General features: G+C 41.1%; 1 protein-coding gene across 1 annotated transcript; it reads left to right on the forward strand.

Annotated features, from left to right (window-relative positions):
* Nucleotides 1-1,037: 1,037 nt before the first annotated feature.
* Nucleotides 1,038-20,853, forward strand: MAB21L4 (mab-21 like 4). The gene is made up of 5 exons (XM_033150207.1): nt 1,038-1,651; nt 6,398-6,620; nt 10,740-10,893; nt 14,111-14,467; nt 20,259-20,853. The coding sequence occupies exons 1-5, from the start codon at nt 1,147-1,149 to the stop codon at nt 20,349-20,351; spliced, it is 1,332 nt and encodes a 443-aa protein (XP_033006098.1). The 5' UTR covers nt 1,038-1,146; the 3' UTR covers nt 20,352-20,853.
* Nucleotides 20,854-22,735: the final 1,882 nt, after the last annotated feature.

The following is a 22,735-nucleotide window of genomic DNA, read 5'->3' on the forward strand; positions in this document are numbered from 1 at the left end:
GCCCAACAAGACAATGACAAAAATATACTGACAGCATACAAATCAATATGGCTAACCTGATCCAAAACACCCACCAAGCCCACTCACACAGGAAACCAAAGATCACCACAGCCAACCACAAACAAACAATCACATCCCACGCCAACCCCGACCTCTCTCAGCGCCAAAGGAGCACAAGCGAACAACAGAGAACCTACACAAACAACGCTGACACCAAACCTTACTCATATTAAGTAAAACAGAAACATCGTCACCCTACCTCACCTATCTCCCCATCCCACCCACCTCTCTCCCCCTTTTCTTCCTAATGTCTCAACAACAAAAACTGATTTGTAAAAATGTTATATGGAAAAATACGAGAGAGACACCTTTGTAAATCAATAAAATCTTTAATAATAATAATAATAATAATAATAATAATAATAATAATAAACCGTATATTGGGCACAATTGTTTACAAAAATGTGTACTCAAATAGTTTGCTCAGAAATACAAATTTTCATAATCTGTATTTTTAAAATTGCAATCTGATGTGGAGATGCGGAGGACTGATCTTAAGACTGGAATAACAAGCAACTGAGATGAAAACTTACACATTTGCCCATGCTTTTAAATCTACAGTATTAGAAGTGAATTTCATTTCACATTCATTTGAAATGTTGGTGAGGGTTTGTTAATGGTTGCAAGCCGCAAATCATACTGAGTTTAAATCACACAAACTCACAGAGTCACTTCTCCAGCTGGCGTGGGTTAGGTCTACTTTAATATCAATGAGCCATGTGGATTTATACCAGTTAGCCCAGTTTTTCAGGCTTGCTGGGTGGGATGATTCTGTGGTATTAGAATAGGTAGCCAGACAACCGGATGTCTCAGTTGGCTCACCTGAACGTACCAGTTTCACAATGACTATTTTAAAATAGTTTGGCACTCTATCAACTATGTAACAGGAAAACATTAGGTTTATTCACGCTTCAGTGGAATTCCTCTCTATATGCAGCACCTCCCTGCTCCAGCCCACTTTGCCTTGCCTATCTCCTCCCACCTGCAGGCATATCTTTGTGTGTGCAGCTGCATCAATGTTTTTGTCTGCTTCAGAAACAGCAGAGGAACTTTCGGGAGGGGTTTCTTCTGTGCCACGCTTCAGCCATGGCTGCAAAGGTTGTTCACTGGAATAGCTATCTCCAGGTGATTCTGTCCCGTGAAAGCCGGAGAGTTGAGTGTTTCCAGAAAGCAGAGAACATTCTGCTTATTGTACTGGAGAGAGTCAATGCAATGGACCCCAGGTTTATAGTGGATTATTCAAGGAACCTGGAAGCCTTGGAATTTGCCCTCTCTGCTGCTGAGGATGAAGTAAGCATGGAGGTTCCCTTGTGTATCAGTGCGGATGCCCTCTTGATGCAGGAGTGTTCAGGTGAACAGAGCGACTCCGAGAAGGCTACTCGTGGGAACTACCAGATGCCAGGGTCTTGCTATGTAGGAGTACCTAAGGAAGGTGCTCACCCTGAAAACTGGACCAAAGAAGATGTATTCAGTGCGGTGGGTGGTACTGAATCCAGTGGCCACATTGTGCCAGGGAAGGTCCTTCATCTCCTGAAAGAATTGATCATTGCTGCAATTGTGCATTGCAAGCACCAGTCCCTTATCAAACCAGGTATTTGTCTGAAAGGGAAACAAACAAGGTGTTTCTGCGGGTGGGTGTGTAAGAGACAGAAAAAGAGACAGACAGAAAGAAAAAGCAGACGAGTAGGGGCTGAGAATTAATTCTTTGGAACTTCTGAGTCAACATGCATAGTATAAGACTTAAAGAGAGGGAAAGGAGAGAAGATCTGAGTAATAATACAGCAGGAGACCAGATATAGGTGGTCTCTCTTAGATAAGCATGTTCTTAAGCTAGAACACATACATAATATCACCCCAGTGTGACTGGGATCGAGGTGCCAGGATATGTTTATACCTGAAGGGTATTTTCACACACCTTGACTTGTATATAAGGTGGCATATAAATGTTTAAATAAACTGCACACTCTCACACCCCTATGTGCAATGATGGTAATGGAAAGGAGGGAAAGCTGTAGGCATGAGAAATTATTTCTGTACAGAGTGCATGCTGAATCCATTTCAGTTCCAGTTAACTGCACTTATGCCCTGATAGTTCCCTCTTGCCTGTGGCACAGCTGTTTAGTGATGGCTTTATTTGTCACTAAACATGGTAGAAGCAAGCAGATACAATTACAGTAAGCTAACTGTGCTCCTCCTCTTCCTGCCGACAGTCTGCACGTTGGTTCCATTTAGAAACTCTCCGCTCTCTCTTTTCTAAAATTCAAACTGCCGACTGCATCTCTGCCCCTTTCTCTAACTCCAAGAGTTGTCATGTGCTGAAGGCTGGTTCCCAGGCCATCAGAAAAATCCCCCGCTGTCATTATCAGGAGCATTATGATTCTTTGATTAATATCCCCAGTCACTCATTCACAGCCATAATGACAGTGAAGCTCACAATATATTATTCTGCAGTACCCTTTGCCCTGTCTTCGCTGCATGAAAACAAACACCCAGCTAGCCCTGACCTGTTTCATGTTCCAGGAAAGCCCTGGACTTGGTTTCAGTTTGCTTTTTCACAAGTGCATTTTTCTGTTGATCTGTTTGTTGATTTTTCAGTCTGTTTTATGCATGCTGTTACACCCCATGACAGTTGTGTCTCACCGCATCATTGCAGGTGTCTTATGTCAAACTAGGAAAGAATCCATTCCAAAATATGAATCAGGGTTTCATGGGGGTTGCCAGGTCTCAGGACCTGACTCAGAGCCTCAGGGATCTCAGAACCTCCGACCTCTGGTTTCATGGTCCTTTCAGTCAAGTCTGGCAATGTGGTGAGGAGGGAAGACTTGCTGGTCTGGAGCAAGAGAACTTCTTGCAAGAGGAGAATTTTCACAGAACACCCAGCAGAGGTAGCTTGACGCTGTAAAAGTTATTTAGGCTGCAATTCTGTACATGCATTCTTGGGACTGAGAATAAGTACTATTGTACTCTGTGGGACTTCTGAGTAATGCATAGGATTGCAGTTAACTGCATGCTTATCGGGGAACTGGGTAGAAATAGTACTTGCAGCACATATTTTTTCATGTTTAAAACTGGGTATTCAGGAATGGAGCCTGAAATATACTGGATTGGGGCTAAGACCCCACAGGCTGCCTGGCAATTCCAACCCCGGAGCATTAGATCTTATTATTTTTCTGTACCATACTTCAGTAAAAAAAAATTATCCATGAAATTTTCAAAAAATGAAATAATAGAAGTGTATTAAAACAAATCTACAAAACAGCTACCGAATCAGCAAAATATGGGCATCAATAAAAGCAGAAACATGCTAGGAAAAGGCTAAGAAAGCAATCTTCACTTGTGGCCAAAAAGACATGAAAACAGGTTCAAAGTAAACTTCCGTGGGAGGAGTTCCATACCATAGGGGTTCAGACCATGTCCCCACACTTCAAGTTGTGAGACTACCACTAACAGCACACACTTTTAAAGAGATGTCTGCTTACAGATTAGCCTGCCCATGTTCTGCAGTTATTTTCAGAGTCCTTTCTCCGGGTGCTACCCACCATCTGGGGTAAGATGGGTGATGACCAGAATGAGCCTCCTCTCTCATATCAGGGCTGTGGCTAACCCTGTTTTGGCTCAAGGGCCATATTCACCCTACCCCAATCCTCTAGAGGCTGCACACCAACAATCGGGGTGGTAGCCAGAGGGTAGGTACTGTCATTCCATGTGCCTGCGCGCACGCACACACAAAACACCCATGAATATCAGCTGGGATGGAGGTCATCACCCTTCCCTGCTCATTAAATTATTGATCTAGTGACTAGGAAAATGTTTTGCTGCCACTGACAGATTTGGTGAGACCTTGAAGGATTAGAAAAATGTGCTTTTTAACCAAGCCTTTGGTTGATACGCCCTTTTAAAATGTGTTGGTTTTTTTGTTTTTGTTTTTTTGGAGGGGAGTTATTGAGTTGTTGTTTTTATTTTGAAAATGCATTTCATGGTTCTATATTTTGTTTTTATTCTGTGAACCACCCTGAGACCTGTGGGTATAGAGCGGTATATAAATTAAATAAATAAATAAGCAAGCTGCACCAGGCTCCCATACATGGCATTATCTACCTCTGGCGTATATATATACCTATACGTTGTTTTCAAGTCATTTACTGTACTTGGTTCTTCTAATCTTATATTTAAAGTGGTGTTTTGCTTCGCAGAAAGGAGCCTAGAGGTATTGTTTCTTTATTTATATGATTTGTTTAAGACATTTATATACCATTTAATCATTGGCGTTTCTAAGCGGCGTACATAAAAAACAAACCATGCAGAAAATGAAACAATAACAAAATGATCACAAAACAGAACGTGACCTTAAAATGCCTGCTGGAATTTACCACAAGCTAGATGAGCAGAAATCCAAATTTAGGTCATATCCATTATCCCTGCTACAGAGAAACAGATGAAGGTCATTTCTTTACTGCAGAACTAAGGCGAGGAAGAGCAGAACTGGCACAGAGGCCTGATGGCTTTGAATCCATCTTTCCACTTCCAGAATTCCTATACATAGAGAGGCTTTCTCAGCAGTTTATAGATTCGGTTGTGCCGGATTATTTCTGGAACCTGGTTCATTGGTATGAATGGTGGGAAGTTTTGGCATCCTAACATTTTGGAAAATGTGACTCTTTTTATGCTTCTAACAGCAGTATCTGGAAATTCTGGATCTTAGGGATTCCGCATGCCAGAGATTCAGAATGCTATGTTCTGTATGTAGCATACATTCAATTTGTGCCTACAATTTATTCCACAAATAGCTTGTAGGAGGACAGCTTTGCAGTTGTCACAATAATGCTAAATGAATAGGTCAGTCAAACTTTCCTAGCAACATGTCAGCAATAATGAGAGACAAGTGGTAACAAGAACCAATCCTAAACTCTTAATCTTACATCATACAAATTTACTTTCTCCCCTCTAATTGCACTTGTTTGGTTGTGATATAAGGAACTTTCTGAGGTGCAGCTTTTGGGGAAAATTTTAAAAGAAGGGAATTCAGAAGACAACAAATATACAGAAACAGTCTTTTGTGTCTAGGAATCTAAACCGGCTACAAAAGAACAAGGTAGGATGTAGTTTCTTCAGAAGTGCGTGTGCAAAATGCAGTTTGGTAGATCACTGAATGAATGTTAAATGTGTAGAGAAGTTGGACAAGCACTATTTGTTAGAAATTAACTATCATGATTTCAGTCATGGGGTTTGGCCCTAACTCATACAGTGGTACCTCAGGTTACATATGCTTCAGGTTACATACTCTGCTAACCCAGAAATAACACTTTAGGTTAAGAACTTTGCTTCAGGATAAGAACAGAAATTGTACTCTAGTGGCGCAGCAGCAGGAGGAGGTTCCATTAGCTAAAGTGGTGCTTCAGATTAAGAACAGTTTCAGGTTTAGAACGGACCTCCAGAACGAATTAAGTCCTTAACCTGAGGTATCACTGTACTGAAAGCCAGTGTGGTATAGTGGTTCAGAGTGTTTGAGGACCGGGACATTCGCAGGGAAACCAAAATGCTCGTTTACAAAGCTATTGTACTACCAACCTTACTGTATGCTTGTGAAACATGGACCACTTATAAACACCATCTCCAACTCCTCGAAAGATTCCATCAATGGTGTCTCTGAAAATTTTTACACATCACTTGGGAAGAGGTGCAAACTAATGCCAGTGTACTGGAAGAAGCAAATATCACCAGTGGATTATGACCTTGGGCGAGTCACTGTCTCTCAGTTTAATTTACCTTCACAGAGTTGTTGTGGAGATAAAATGGGGAGGGCAGAAGCATGTATACCACCTTGAACTCTTTGGAGGGAAAAGTGGTATATAAATGTAGTAAATTAATTTTAAAAAAGAGTGAGTGAGCATATTGCCACTGGTTTAATAAAGGGGGTGGGGAGTATCCTTGTATCTAGGAATTATAGGGATTATATATGCGTATTCCTTTGGCTATATATATATTTATATATGTATACAATGGGGCACAATCTAGTAATAGTTTAGTCCTAGGTTGTTCTGCTGATTCCAGTGTGGCTTAACTTAAATTTACTTTTGCTAAATTGTCTCCCAAGCAAATTGCTCTTGTCCACAATAGGCCTTAAAATGCTTTGCTGGTTTTTTGGGGGTTTTTATTTTAAGATGAAGGTTGCTAATTGTGCCACTTCTCAGTTATACAGAGGATCTACATTGGTTCCTTTCCTGCTATTTCTAATGGGAGTGTTGTTTCCAAAATAAGCAAGACCACGGTGGGAGCCTGGAGAAGAGGCACTGGCGTGCATACCTCTAATTGCATTTATTTCCTTGACCCTCTCCAGGTGAACTCAGTGCTGAGAGGCTGAAGGATGATGACATGCAGCTGCCTTTGCTAGTGTCCAGTGGATGGAAAATGATCTGCTTCAATGTTGTCCCTGTAATAAGGAGAAAGCAGGATGTTCTGAAACTCAGCAACAATTGGCGAGAAAAGGGTTTTCCACAAAGCAGCATGAGCAAAGTCACTCAGGAAGCTGACTACATCCCTGCCAGTTACTATCACTGGAGGTAAAATGCAATCCTGTATTGTTGCTATGAATGCTACCTCAGGGGAAAGGAGCATCTTTTAGAGTGTCCCAGCTGCCATGTCTTCTCTAGGATATGCATGTTGTGTAACTAGATTTCTCTTGAGTGTAACTAGATTTCTCTGGAACGTGTCCAGAGGAGGGCAACCAAAATGGTCAAAGGCCTGGAAACGATGCCTTATGAGGAACGGCTTAGGGAGCTGGGTATGTTTAGCCTGGAGAAGAGAAGGTTAAGGGGTGATCTGATAGCCATGTTCAAATATATAAAAGGATGTCATATAGAGGAGGGCGAAAGGTTGTTTTCTGCTGCTCCAGAGAAGCGGACACGGGGCAATGGATTCAAACTACAAGAAAGAAGATTCCACCTAAACATTAGGAAGAACTTCCTGACAGTAAGAGCTGTTCGACAGTGGAATTTGCTGCCAAGGAGTGTGGTGGAGTCTCCTTCTTTGGAGGTCTTTAAGCAGAGGCTTGACAGCCATCTGTCAGGCATGCTTTGATGGTGTTTCCTGCTTGGCAGGGGGTTGGACTGGATGGCCCTTGTGGTCTCTTCCAACTCTATGATTCTATGATTCTATGAGTTGCGTGGAGGAGAGTGAAGGGTCAAAATCCTACATGCTTCAGAAATCATATACAATGACCAATGAACTCCATACACCTTCTTTATCACAAAATTGTTCTGTGCCTCTCTCCAGTCATGAAGTCTACAAACATTACTACTACTACTACTACTACTACTACTACTACTACTATTATTATTATTATTGGAATTAAATGAACACCAATAATTTCCCTCTCTTTTTGTGAATATGAAGAGTTCTAAGACAAGGTAGGGCAACAAACACGAAAGTTATTTTGTCAGTACTGCCATTAACATTATAATCAGTTCTATCTTGAGTGAAACCTTTCTTCCCACTTCAGGCTCCAGCTTAGCCTAACAAAATATTCAGGCATATTCATGCTAATATGTGGATTTTGCTTTGGAATGGATTCATTCTTTATTTTACTATAAATATTGACATCTAATCTTTGTGTGTGCATGTGGGCGGGTGTGTATTCCCCCCTTTTTTGTATCTAGCATTGCTTTTAGCTGCCTAGGGCATGATTCAAGCTAAAAGCAATGATAGATGCATCAACAAAAAATAAAATAGCAAAACGATGAAAACTACTAAACAAGTGACTTTAAACAGCCATTTAGGTAATATCTTGGCCAATTCAGCATTAGGCCATTTTCACCAATGAAGCAAAATCCGTTTTTGCATTTCCGGTGTTTACAAAACTGAATTAAAAAGCTGTATTGGTGTACATTTAATTGGAGAACTGTGTGTGTACGCACTATGACATCCACAACCAATGCATTACAGACTAATGGACATTCTTAGCAACTTGTAATTTTTTAAAATACTGCAGCATGGAGTTTTGGCAAAATGCAAGATTTTTTCTACTTGTAGGGAAATGCTTATCCCTTCTGGGTCTGCTTCATCATGAAATGCAGGCTACACCCCATCTCCTAATTATATACATTGGATATGCCAGGATGCTTTCAGTGTAGATTATCCTGTAGAATAGAGTATGAGATCGATAATTAATTGGCTCCATAATTCTGCAAGAACATTTTGTGTCAGATGATGATTCAAGGAATATTGGACCAAACAATGTCACAGAGTCACAATGCTTGATAGCCTCTACTTTAAAGTTGTCAGAGATGATGGCTCTGCAGCTTTCCTAGGTAACTTGTTCAGGCATGAGATTCACCAGCATTATCACCTCCTAAAATCTTTGAAGGGTGGGAAGCGAGGAGGAGGCCAGCCTGGGTAGATCATGAGTATTTTAAGAAAGGAAGCAGATGTTATTTTAAATTCTTAATTGCTGTGCTTTTCACACGGGACTAACAATTTCTGTGTGGAAAGGTATAAAAGGTATAAAATAGAGATTTGTCTGTGGGCCACAGGCTCCCCACCCCTGGACTACAAGAAAGTCCTGTATATTTCATTATAAATAGATCCCTTTGGTGTGTTTTTATTTGCCTTCATCTATGCTCTAGGGACAGAGCATTTGAAAAATGGTTCTAGGTGCATTTATGCAGCTAAAATTGGATTTCTGCTGCTGAGTACCATAAACCAGCAGTGAGATGAGCTAGTGGGTCTTCAGTGGGTGCACAGGCAATCCTAGTTGTTTGGGTCCTCTGATAATCTATGTGGTCCAGAGGGCAGTTGGCCCTGACTAACTGTGGGTAATTGCCCTAGGTTTCTAGAATGTTTTCGTATGCCTTCCCACGTGCCCTAAGTCATGAACAAGCTATTTCCACCCTGGGATGACCTGCAACCAGTTTTGTCCCTATGAAGATAAGGGCTTATTCACAATTACGTTTTGCCCTACTCTTTCCAGACACAGGTCCACACTTAGAAGCTCCATGTCCAAGCAGTTTTTTTGCCGAGTTTTCACCATGAAAACCTGCTCTTTAGCAGTCAGTTGGAGCAAACGTCAATCTGGGTTTTCCACGGATTACTGTTTGCTCCGATTGAGCTTTCAAGAGTGAGTTTTGCAAGGAAAGCTTAGGTTTTGCAGGGAAAGCTTTTATACACTCAGACATGGAGATTTTCAGCATGAACTATGCCGGAAAGAGTGTAGGAAAGGTAAATGTGAATAACCCCCAAGTCAGTTCAGCTAATATGAAAATGAGACAGATCAGTGTAATCTACCTTTGTCAGGGTCATTCTCTCTTCTAGCCTGCTCTCACTGCCTGTTTTATTAGAATACAAAATAGCTGTTCCTTAAAGACCATATTGACCAATATGGAAGGAGTGGATGGAGGAGGAAGAAGAGTTGTCTTGGTTGGAGTCAACAACTGACCCAGGAGACATGTTGAGAACAGTTAACTATAAAGATCTAGCCAGAAGCAATGCAATGGGAAGGTCACACAGTAGGAAGGGGTCAGTTTGAAAGCATCTTTCTCCATCTTTTAGATCTGTCATGATGGTAAACCAAATCCCAAATTAATTTTGCATACATTCATTTAATCAATGTGTGCAAATATGAGAACTGAAGAGTTTGCCCCTCATTGACCCTTGAGCAGCAAGTTTTGAAGCCTTTGCTTTTTTTTGGCAGTTGAATTTAAGATGAATTATGCTGTCAGTGTTGGGCACCTTCAAACTTTACCTCACAAATCAGTAACTCTCCCAAGTTCATGAAAGAGATGCATCTCCCACAGAGGTTAGAGGCAAAGCAGAAGAGCTATTTTGCCTGAACAAACTTGAAAGACTGTGGGCGGGATAGCCATGCCCAAAATCCAGACCACACATCTGTGAGGAACATGATTGCAGTATGAAGGAGAGTTATGGGTTTGGCCATCACACTTGTGACTGATTTACATGTTACATCTTTGAAGGAATTTGCAGATAAAGGAGTGGCTCAAACATCTGCATACCTAAAACCAAAATAGCATACAGGGTTGTAACACTGGGAAAAGTCAACATGTGATGGGGAAATGTTATTGAATTGTTCTGACCCAACCCCTGCTTAGTATGTCTATATAACATATGCATTCACAGAATCATATGCATATTACCCTAATAATGCACAAATGTTATCCTTCATAATTGAGTGTCCCTGCATTACTGTGCATATGCATATAGGACTCTGCGTATGTTGTGTGCCACAGAGACATTAGCAAATGCATGATAGCCCTGTCTATCATGACTTGACTGCCGAAGATGATAGATAACCTTGCCTTTTGACAAATCTGTGTGCTCAAGAATATGGGATTTGGGGGACTTGTATATGTCTGTGTGGCTGAGCTCTCTTCTGATGCTTTGCACGTTATGCTTGTTGCTGTGTTTGGAATTGATGCATCCTTCCTTAGGGGGAAAAAATGAAAGTTGGCAGGGACCAATCACCATCTCCATTGGCCTAATAGCTTCAATGTAGCCCTCCCCTCAGAGGGGGCTCAGCTTGGGATATTAACGTGTTGACACAATCTACATCATGGATGCCAATGTGAGTTTCATGCGTTCCCCTCTGGTGTATTGGTTCCCCTCTGTAGTCAATTCTACCTTGAAATCCTCAAATATTTCAACTTCTAACCATGTGTTTCTCTTGTTAGATATTCCACCAATCGTCCCATCCTGAAACTCATTCAGATTGTGAGCACCCTAAAGGGGTATCGTTTGGACAGCCTCCGCCTCCTTGATCAAGTCGTCCATGAGAACTGGAGAGAGGAAGGCAAGAAATGTGGGCTTGCATTTCACCACTTGAAGGTAGGTTTTTCTGGACTGTTAATCTCGATCCTTTTGATGTGGCTTATTTGCCTTGGAGCAAGCTGTTGCTTGTGCAATGGTAGGCAGAACAGCAGCATATGCTCCCTGGCAAGTATGCGGGGAAAACAAGCAGCTCTGCCTCATTTGTTATTTTAAAATCCCCACACCCAGTACTGTACTAAGAAGCACAAGGGCAGGGTTCTGCTGTTTTTTTTTAACACCCGAATCGGTAAACAGCCTATAATATATTAAACAATGATTGCTGCCCCCTCTCTGACGCTGTTTCCTGCAGAGGTGGAAAAGTCCATAGGACAACATATCTGTGCCATCTAAGGTGAAGGTGGGGAAGGATGCTATGACCTTTTATATGCAAACCTGTTGGTTGCTCTCTCTGCACAGTGGCTCATAAGAATGAGCTGCAGAAAAGCAGAGATTTGTCAATTACCCGCATGTATTAAAATACATTTGATTTTGGCCTCTCAGCCCTGTACCTGGTTTGCAAATTGGGAATAAGGGGGATCTACATCACTTTTAGAATATCTGCTATTGAGTATTCAGTTTGCGGGGAGGTTATGCAATATTGGTTATTTATTAAGCATGAATTCTGATTTGTTTGTGGGAGTGTTATATGATGTTGGGTCAAGTAATTGTTACCCTATACATTCCAGTGCGTTTTTCAATGATTTTCCTTAGTTATTTGGAGGGGAAGAAGGTTTTGTTTGTTGCACAAGAGTTCCAAATTCATTTTAATTAATCAACCTGAATTTTCTGGGATGTGATTGACTCCCAACCTGCAAATAGTGACCCTAATGTGAAGGCAAACAGGTTAAATATTTAAAAATGGGAAAGTGTTATGAAACTTGACGTGGTAGCCATTCTCAGATGTTTTCCTAATGAATCTAGGATCTCTCTTCCCTTCTCCTTTGTTTTGCTTAATCCCAAATGCCATGGACACATTTTGTTATTCTTGTTGGTACAATGAAGGCCAAAGTAGACAGGATGTGGGAGTTTCAACAAAGCAACCATGGTTGGGGTCAAGTGGTGTGGATAGTTTTTTTTTTTTTTAAAAGTGCCTCTGATGGTTCTTCAGTGCAGATCCCAACCCCGCCCCCCAAGCTATTTGTCATGGAGCACAAAACATATGTCTATATTTTCCTTTTCACTGTGAATACCTGCTTTGGTGGAAAATGTATATCAGGCATGGAGCTAAGGGTTAAATCTCCTCTCCCCATGTACCATAGCTCTGCTCCAAATTGTGACCCCTCTCCCCAAAGCTCCTTTTTGAGAAAGAAAATAAAGGTGGGAGCAACATCTTTCTGCTTCACATGATTTGACTGGGAGATTATATGATGGGCGAACTGCGGTACTGCTTACGTCATTATTAGCTGACTTCACACTTTGAGAACTTTAGTATTATAGTTCTGAAGCACCAGTGTTAGGTTCCACATGCTGTCTGAGTTCAGGCTGTGCTGCACATTTTCTATATTGTCACAAGCAACTTCAGACTTGATGCTTTTACAGCACTGCAACACGGCAAATAGCAGGACACCTACGTTGCTGTTTAGTTAGCATTTCATTTTTTGGGACGTGCTTCATCTCTCACCACTTCAGGATAGAGAACACAAAGCAGCAGAACACGTTTTACAAAATCCTGGATACACGCCATGTGGCTTACGGGCATCTTCTCAGAGTAGTTGCACTTTTTATTGTAGCTAGATGCAAGATTGTTCTAGGAACCAGGCCAATTTCAGAACAAACACATTTTAGCTTGTTTTTGTTCAGCTTTGTTTGCAAATTGTGTATTTGTCTTGAGTTTACAAGGCTTACCTGATTTGCCTTAACTTCATGAGTTGCTTTGGTTTGATCAAAAGCTGATCGTGTGTCTCTTAATCATTAGAATAAGTGCCTAGGAAACATTAATGCAGCAACACACTTCCCAAGCAACAAGAATAAAGTTCCAGCTCAGCTAGGCCACCAATTTGGGTGTAATTTAGGGCTGACTAAATTGGGATAAAATTTGTACTGAATAAGCAAACCCTAACCCTGCCAGCTTATTCTAGGGGTGAAGAAAGGGCCAAGATGGCAACCAGTTAGAGCAGTTCCCCTAAAACACATGGTGCCTCCTGCATGATGCTCTTGCCATAGGTTGAGGGCAATAAGAGGTGCAGAGCAGTCACTCAAGGGACTGTGACAAGAATGTTAAGGGTACCTGAACAGGGAATTCCTGAACTTACTTGATAGATTTGGGCAATCTATGTTCTGTACTTAAGGTAATATTTTATTCTCTTGTTAATTATGCTATTTTAAATGTGCATTTCACATTTGACTTCCTTTAGTAATGTTTTCTTTTGAAATGACTAAGATGTTTTTTTAGTTAGCTTTGCTAAGTTAAATGTGCATTCTGTAGTTGACCTCCTTTGTAATGTTTTATTTTGAAATCTTAAAGGTAATGTTTTGATTTCCTGTTGCTTTCAATATATACTTTATATTTGACTTTCTTCAGTAATGCTTTGTTCTGGGTTGTTTTAGTTAATGTTTTAATGTGCTGTAAACTGCTTTGAGATTTTTAAATTAAAAATATAAAGCGGTATAGAAATGAAATGAGTAAACATAATCATAACCCTTTGCATGAGAAACAAATTGGGGAGACCAGAAATATACTTACTTGGTTCTTAGATATTATTCAAGCCATTATAGTTAGCAGCACTTTTTAAATGATGCACAGAAGTCAAAGGCTGTGGCTTAAACAATCCAACCAGCCTCCTTTCATCTCTTACATGTGACAACACATCTTTATTGAAACACCTATAATCTGTATTTTTAATAAAAGTATATCAAGGCAGTACACAACTTATGGTTAAAAAGAAAAAGAAAGCACAGGTCCATCCTCTAAGACTGCCACCTTTCCTTCCGGTAAATGACTTTATATGTTGATATTATTTTATACTATTCTAATGATTGTTGAATGTTACTTTTTATGTAGGTTGCTTATTTTAAAGTTTTGTTTTATTATCACACTTTTGTATTGCATTAGATTGTTATAAGATCTACATTTTTTGTTTCTTGTAAACCGCCTTGAGTATTGTAAGATAGAAAGACGGTATACAAATTAAAAATGATGAAATGATGATGAAGACCCAAAGGCTGATTTTCATCCCCCCCCCCCAGCATTGCCTTTGCCTTTGCCTTTTTGCTAACTGTTAATACTTCCTCCTAGATGGTGTTGCTCTGGGCCACTCACTTTTTCCCTTCCCCTGAAGACTGGATGGATCTGGAAGGGTCCGTGTATCGGCTGCTGGTGATCTTGCTTTGCTGCTTAGTGACCAAACACCTCCCACATTTCCTGTATCCAGAGCAAAATCTGTTCCAGAGTGATGATGTCCTGGAATTGAGCTCTTTGTATCCCAAAGTGGAGAGTTTTGCTATCGAACCTGAGCATTTCCTGAAGTTCAATTTTGTGAGGGAAGGCAAAACACACCACCAGATGGACAATGGTCTCAAAGCCTTACTTCATCTCCCAGCTGAGGATAAAGCCTATTGGAGCACTGCCTTCTTTGATATGCTGCTTAATAAGGTAATATACTCACAAACACAGGCTCATAGTTGAGAACCAGAGAGGCTGTCTTCTGGTCTATGAGACCTTCATGCTTACTCTTGCACTCCTAAGTACAACCGCTAACAAAGGGATGGGCAACCTGTGGCCTCCAAGATGTCGTTAAGACTACAATTCCCATGATCCCTGGCCAGTGGCTATGCTGGCTGCCAGCAACATTCCTGCATTGCAGGGGGTTGGACTAGATGGCCCTTGGGGATCCCTTCCAGCTCTACAATTCTATGATTCATAAACATCTGGAGGGCCACAGGTTCTTCATCTTGTTGCACTAAAGGGTGATTCAGATGTTTTAGTTTATTTGTTTTAAAAGGTTTATATGGTGCTCATCAATGTTTTACAAGATAAAACACACACACACACACACAAAAAGAGTAAAAGCCTGGGAAAATCAAAAACATTTATGGTGCTAGTTTAAGTGGCTGGTTATAAGTCACACAAGTAAGGGCATGCATGATTCATTTCAAATACGATGACATGCTCATGTTGAGATACTCTACTCTAGTGCTTACTACCACCTCAAGTTACAACAAACTCTGTGATAATGACTGAGCCTTGAATCAATACTGTTTGATTTTGATACTTTTCACAATCTCAATTTCGCAAGCTTTGACTAACATTGTGGTTAAAGTTTTGGTTTTTTTTAAGCATTAAAAACATTATGAAAAACAAACCCATATCAAAACTTGGAAGCCAAAGGCGCACAACGCCTTGATAACACTTTTTGATTTGAATTATTAAAATATCTCTCTGACTTAATCAACTTGGTTTAGCTTCGTCCTGGGACCTGTAATTCAAGCTTGCTCCCGAGGCTTCAGGGAAGAGCTAGCAGGGTGTCTCTTATTGATACATGGGACTGAAGAGAAAACATACACAATTAAAAGTCAGATTTAAACTAATAGCCCTTTCATGCCTCAGCAGGCAGCCTTTCCCCAAGGCTATTGCATGAAGGCTGTTTCGCTCTCTTTAGTTTGTAAAAGCAGAAGGAAACATTTTTTTAAAAAAGCCATCATGACTTAAATTTATACCATAATAAATTTGTTAGCCTTTAAGCCACCACAAGGTTCTTTGATATTTTTAATAGGTATCTGTTTTATACTCTCCACTCACAGGTCTGACATGGGTAAATTACATGTGAGCTGACTATACACAATGAACACAACACCCCCTTTATATTGGCAAAGCACCTTCAGAAGGGAATAACTCTGTACTGGAGAACGGATGAGTGGGGAATGAATGTCACAAGCTGAAATGTAACCAGTCCTTAGTTCTGTAGTCTTCTTGGCCCATGTCTAATTCCCAAACACATATGGGGTGAAAGCATCTTTGTGAGTGCTCTGGGGACAAGTAGTGGAGACAAATATTTCCCTTAAAAATATAAAGCAGTATAGAAACCTAGCCCAGAAAACAGACAGAGAAAAACGTTCTTTTCTTTAATAGACTGTTTGAACTCCTATTTTTAAGAAAATGCCACCCAAAAAGACTAAGAACCCGGTGAGGGAATCACCTATAGAAAGTGCTGAAGAGGAAAATGGGGACCTGCAAGGGGAACCAGGCTCTATTGAAACCACACCTGCGGGAGAGAGTCCTAAAATCTCTGAGAGTTTTGAAAAGTGGAAACTAGAGCAGGAATATAAATTGAGAGAGATGGAAATTAAATTAAAAGCAGAGAAAGAGGAGCGAATGAGGGAAAAAGAAATGCAGTTTCAATTAGAAATGAGGAGATTGGAAGTGACTGCAATAAAAAAGCAGAATAACAGTAACAATACCAATGGGCAAACACTTGTGAAAATAGAGTTAACACGTTTCCCAGAATATAAAGATAGATACCCCACAAGCATTGCAGCAGCTGCACAGTTAGGAGATGAAATTAATGAAGTCCGAGACTATGTGTATGATGGACCCATATATGGGGGGAGGAATTGGGAGAACAATAAAAATAAAACTGAACAAAATCGAGGAAAATTTACCTCAGACTCCAATAAGGGAAATTACTCCTCAGAGAAGGGGCCCAATGAAAAGACATCCCTACAATCAGGGAGTGCTGAGGGAAAAGTTAATAAACCCAACAAGACAGATCCTCCTGAAATCTTTTGCTGGAAATGTGGGAAAAAAGGTCATCGGAGGGATGAATGTTGGCAAGGAAAAGAGAAAATAAAAAGTCCCACAACTACAAAGAAGACATTTTGTGTCCAGGCTGTAGAGCAGGGCCCAACTGACTCGGTTGTCGTGGCAACCAACTGGAATACAGTTGAGCAGGGGCCTAAGGAGGTAGCTGAGGCCAAGGTGCTACATTGTAATACAATCCAACATGATGGACACCTATTACAAAGTGCTGGGGAAAACATTTGGGTAGAGGGGAAAAAATACCGTGGGCTGAAGGATATGGGCTCACAAATCACAATCCTTCACCCCGATATAGTAAAATCGGAGGCCATCATTCCCGGGAAGACTATAAGAATAAAGGGAATTTTCAAACCTCCTGAGGTACTACCGATGGCAAAAGTTGATATTGGATATCAGAGTTGGTCAGGGCAGTGGGAAGTAGCGATCTCTGAAGAGATTTCCACCGCAATTCTTATTGGTTGGGATTTAGTAGAACATGTGCGAAGTGCTTTTATAGTCACCAGAGCACAAGGGAAGTTATTGTTGCCCAGGCCTGAACAAAGTGATACAGTTGCTGAAACCACTAAGGAAGGAGAGCAGCTGGGGGGAAGGGTGTCTATGGAAACAAGAGACGCTACATTATTTCCCCTGACTAATAGTCAAGCCTCAAACTTTGTGGAAAAACAAAAGGAGGATTTAGAGTTAAAACCCAATTTTGAGGCGGCAGAGATAAATAAAACCTTAACTCCTGAGAGTCCAGAACAATTTAAGTTAGACCAAGGTTTATTATATAGAGAAATTCTTATCAACCCAGCAAGGGGTGGTGGTGAGATACAACCACGATTGGTGGTTCCAACTGAATATAGGGGCAAGATCCTGCAAAACACACACAACAGTGTGTTTAGTGCACCCATGGGGATTAATAGCACAAAATACCTGACATTCAGGATGGACGATGAAATCCGTAGTGTCCAACTGAATGCATCAAAGTCAGTCAAGTCACTAAACCTTCAACCCAATCTAGACTATAGTAGTCATGTTGTTGAAAAAGCCCGTGAAGTTGGTAAAGAAGGGTATACCTGCAGTGTGACCAGTGACCTATCTGTGAGATCAGTTAGAACAACTAGTCGTATTTATGCTAAACCATTCCGCAGTTGGAAATATAGAAAGAAAAACGTCCTGGAAGTTATAGCTGGCATGGTGTCCCATCAACTTGCTATGAAAGTGAAAGAGTTTCCTACACTAGAGATTGTGTGGTGGGAAGATGGGAACCCTGCTGCTTATGCAACACAAATAAATGTCCAAGATAGACGTGGTTACACAGCGTTAATGTGGCCACCACAGCAAAGGCATAAAAAGTAGTCTTCAAATTGCTCAAAGTGTGAACTGATAAATCAATACAGACCAAAGATGGACTGACAGCAAGGGAGATTGCTATGAGCAATAAGCAATCAGAGCTTTTTAGCCTACTTTCATTGAGTGATCACGCTTGTATAGAAAGCTTCAGCAAGCTGACTAAAGAAAAGAAGCTATCCATAAACTTATGAAAACAGTTCCCAGTACATTTAAAAGCCAGGCAACCAGTTCGTATGCAGCTGTTGAGGACATGGAGATGTGTGTACAAGGCCTCGAGCTTGAACCCTTAACAGAGATCCTGAAGGAGGGAGAAGTTGGTCCAAGAGAGCTTTTGACCCTGAGAAACAAGGATTTTACACAGCTTGGAATCCACAATCGTAACAGATGCATCGAGTGCAGGGATCGGAGGTGGACTGTGTCATACGGCAGAGAAAAGACTGGTACCAGAGAAAGATTCTTCTTACAGCGTTTAAGGACACTAAGGAGTGTGAAAGTTCCCTTAACATCGTCGCCGATGCCCTATCCAGGAGACCGGAAATGGAAGAAGAAGAGTGAACTACTGAAAATAACCGTAGTAAAATTGTATATATGTTGTTTGGGGGGTGGACATCCATGAATAATGAGGTATGTTTATGTGTAGCAACTGACAGTTGATCAGGAGGTCACTTGGCAAAGTGAACCCTCCTGAATCAAACTTTCTAAAGGGGGGAGGTATGTGGCGTTCACCCAAACTTCGGATTGGCATAGAAGGTGTTAAAAGGGAATAACCAGTAAGAACCTTGAGGGGGCGGAGTTATGTGGGCTATATAAACCCCTCCCGGGGAAGGAAGGGGGTTCTTAGTTCTTAGTTCTTTGGTCGTTGGGTCTTTGGTTCTTTAGTCTTTAGGCTTGTTGTTGGTCTTTAGCTAGGGGCTTGTTGTGGGTATTGAGTGCCTGGTAGAAGGGTGGCAAGGGAAGAAGTAGGAACAGGGGTGGGAGAAATCGTTGGGCACTGTTGTTAACAAGAACACAACCAAGAAAGTACTCTTTATTCAGAAACCACATGCGTATGTACTAAACTTCAAATAAAACAGTTTTGTTCCAATATTCTCCTTGACTGAACTGAGTGAAGTAAATACCAGACAAACTGGTTGGTGGCAGCGGTTAAGTAATAAAGTGGTGAGTGCAGGTATCAACGGACCGTTAAACGTCTGGGGGACCTGTGCAGGTTGAGCGAACCGCCACAACAAATATTTCCCTTAAAAATATAAAGCAGTATAGAAATGAAATGAATAATAATTCCGTATTAGCCCGAATATAAACTGCACCCAAATATAAGCTGTACCTTTCAAATTCAAAGGGGGGGGGGAGACAATACCCGAATATAAGCCGCTCCTTTAAAAATCTGCAGGCACTCACACCCATTCTGTTTTACTGTATGTCAGTTTCAGCAGCGATATCGTAAAAGCCAATTTTTGTAAGGTTGCGAATTTAAGCCACACTTTAACTTTTCATGGTTGGCATTTGTAAAAAAAAAATGAGGCTTATATTCAGGCCAATATGGTAATAATGGGTCAGCAAGGTTTACCTCGCCTGGGCTGGTTCACTCCAGTGGAGATCCTTCTGTGGGCCGGATTGCACACATGCGTGAGCGCATGTACCTGCAATTTCCAGCGTTTGCGCAGATGCGATTTCCGGCGCCGCAAAAGCAAGTCCCCGCGCTGCGCCAGTTTAGCGCAGCGTTCAGGGACTCGCCGAGTGGGCGGCTTGGTTCAGGGGTGACTCGTGGGCCGGTTAAACGACCCCCGTGGGCCGTTTGTGGCCCATGGGCCTTAGGTTGCCTACCCCTGGGTAATAACAATAGTAGTAGTAGTAATCATTCAGTATAAAGTTACTAATGTGAGTTCAGAAGCTGCTGGCAGTTTTCTTTCTTAAAGCAGCAGATCAATTTGTATCTATTGGTCGATTTCGGAATGATTTGCAGTAGATTGGCAACGTTTTTTGACTCCTTATAGTACAATGACAGGAAAACAAAATGACTTCCATTCCCCTTGACCTAGAAGCATGCTACTGAAATGAAGGTTTTTATGTGGAATGTCTGTTCAGTTTTTGTACTCAAAAATAAAAAGAAAATATTTAATACGAAGTGTGTGTATCTTCCAATATGCTACATTTAGTTTTAGGTTCTCCAGGTTTTTTTTAGCAAAATACAAATGCAAATCCTGTATGCCTGAAGTCTGCCTTACCCTTATGCCAAAGTGTCTGCAGTTCAGAATGTTTATGTTGTTTCACTTAACACCTATATTTTATTCAGTTTCAGATGTACCATATCAAAGACACACACCGGATTTCTGCTATGTCACAACTCTTGTCTAGCATCAAGAAAATGGTGAATAACCAGAGTTGAAAACATTACTGTGGGATCACAAGCTTTCCTGCCTCAATGGACTTCACTTTTAAGTTTCCAGTGATCAAAATTCCTATCTGTTGTTGTTAATGGCTTATTTTTATTTCTGGCTGTTGTGATAATTGCTTTAACAAGAAGAAGAGCACACACAAAATGACAACTTGTAATTGTAACCTGGTGGAAATCACCAGACGGCAATTCTATCATTAGGAATGAGGGTCCAATTTTCTATCCACTGTTTTTTATATAAGAAGTGAATGTCCACAGTAGCGTTATTTTATGTATACTGTATAGTGTTCTATAACAATTAAGGGAATGGAATAATATATTCACATACTATAATAACTAGCTGAAAGATTCTGAGTCTCAGCAGAACAGGGAAGCCTGTGCCTGAGGGAGATGCAAGGTTCCTCTGAAAGAAGTATTTTTTAATTTATTTATTTATGGAATTTATATACCGCCCTATACCTGAAGGTTTCAGGGTGGTTCACAGAATAAAATCAAAATATAAAACCACAAAATACATAATCAGAATAAAAACAACAACTCAATACCCCCTCCAAACCCCACATTTTAAAAGGGCATAGGATGTCTATCAAATCACCCAAAGGCCTGGTTAAAAAGGAACGTTTTTGCAATTTCAAATACGCATTTTACATCCTTAAAGTATCAATGACTTCCCTTCTTCTTTTTCCATGGTTCATTCTGTAAAACAGAAAATATATATAAATGTTTTAGACTGGTGCCTAAAGGTGTATAATGAAGGCACTAGGCGAACTTCCCTGGGGTGAGCATTCCACAGACGGGGAGTCACTGCAGAGAAGGCCTGTTCTTGTGTTGCCACCCTCCGGACCTCTCAAGGAGGAGGCACACAAAGAAGGGGCTCAGAAGATTATCTCAGGGTCCAGGTAGGTTCATATGAGATGCGGTCCTTGAGGTATTGTGGTCCAGAGCCATTTAAGGCTTTATAGGTCAAAACCGGCACTTTGAATTGGGCCCAGAAATTTCTTGGTAGCCCATGATCAGGTGTAATATTGGACCAGGATCAGTGTAATATGCTCAAACTGTCTTGCTCTGGTGAGCAACCTGGCCACAGAATTCTGCATTAGCTGAAGTTTCCAAACCATCTTCAGAGGCAGCCCTACGTATAACGCATTGCAGTAATCTAACCTTGAGGTTACCAGAGCATAGACAATAGTAGTTAAGATATCTCTGTCCAGACAGGGGCATAGCTGGGCCACCAGCCAAAGCTGATGGAAAGCAATCTGGGCCACTGAGGCCACCTGTGACAGCAAAGGATCAGCTACAAACCTGCTCCTTCAGAGGGAGTGCAACTCCATCAAGAGCAGGCGACCTCCCACCAATCCAGTCTAGGGAACCACCCACCAACAGAGCCTCAGTCTTAGCTGGATTGAGTTTCAGTTTGTTGGCTCTCATCCAGTCCATTACCGAGGCAAGATACTGGTCCAGTGGTGGGTCTCCTATCTCACCTTTGAAGACTCATGAAAACATGGACAACAATCTGCTGGCATCTCTGCAAACATCCTCTGGTCCTTCATCTGTGAGAGCTCAAGATGTGAGGAGGCAATTCAAATCTAGAAGGTGGACTTGTACGAATCTACGGCTGCAGAAGGGTGTTCTGCAACCAGCCAGCTGCTCTCCAGTTCTAAGCCTAGCCTGCAGCCAGTGTTGGCTCAATATATTTTGTTGCCTGAGGATGAGAAGCAAATAACACCTATTCCCCCACCAAGTCAAGGTGCATAGTACCCATTAAGGCCAGACAAGTTATTTTGGTACCTGAGGCAGAAAACCTAACAGGCACTTCCATCCCTCCCTTGTAGCTAAAGTACATTAATAATAAATTTTGTAATAGTTTGTTGCCTTTTCATGTCTCCCCAAAGCAGCTATCACTTTGACTAATGGTAGGGCCAACCCGGTGTGCAGTGCAGCTGAAGATACTGTACTGGCTGTAGGCTCTGCCTGTGCATGCCTATACTTTAAAAACAGGTTTTGGATATTGAGAAGCTTTAATTCTGGAAGGAAGGTACAAATCTGTATAATTATTTTATTTTTCATTTAGTTGTAAAATGTGGTGCTTTGTTGCAAGCAAAGCCTTACAAAAGCCTTGCTGGACCAACCCATGTACTGTAGTCTTTGTTATGCCACAGAATATATCTATCTTTCAGGCATTTGAAGAATTCATGTAATAGGTTTAAAGTATACCTTTTTGCATATTTGTATCAAACATTGCATGTATTTAAGAGTGCTTCCTTATAGTCCTGATTACTTTTAAGATCCATTTAATGTATGTAAATTCTTAATTGTGGGAAAACACACAGTGCTGAAATACTTCTGTATGAATTATGAGACCTGATATCTACATT

This window comes from Lacerta agilis, chromosome 5, assembly GCF_009819535.1.
Source record: "Lacerta agilis isolate rLacAgi1 chromosome 5, rLacAgi1.pri, whole genome shotgun sequence".
Classification (NCBI taxonomy): Eukaryota; Metazoa; Chordata; class Lepidosauria; order Squamata; family Lacertidae; genus Lacerta; species Lacerta agilis.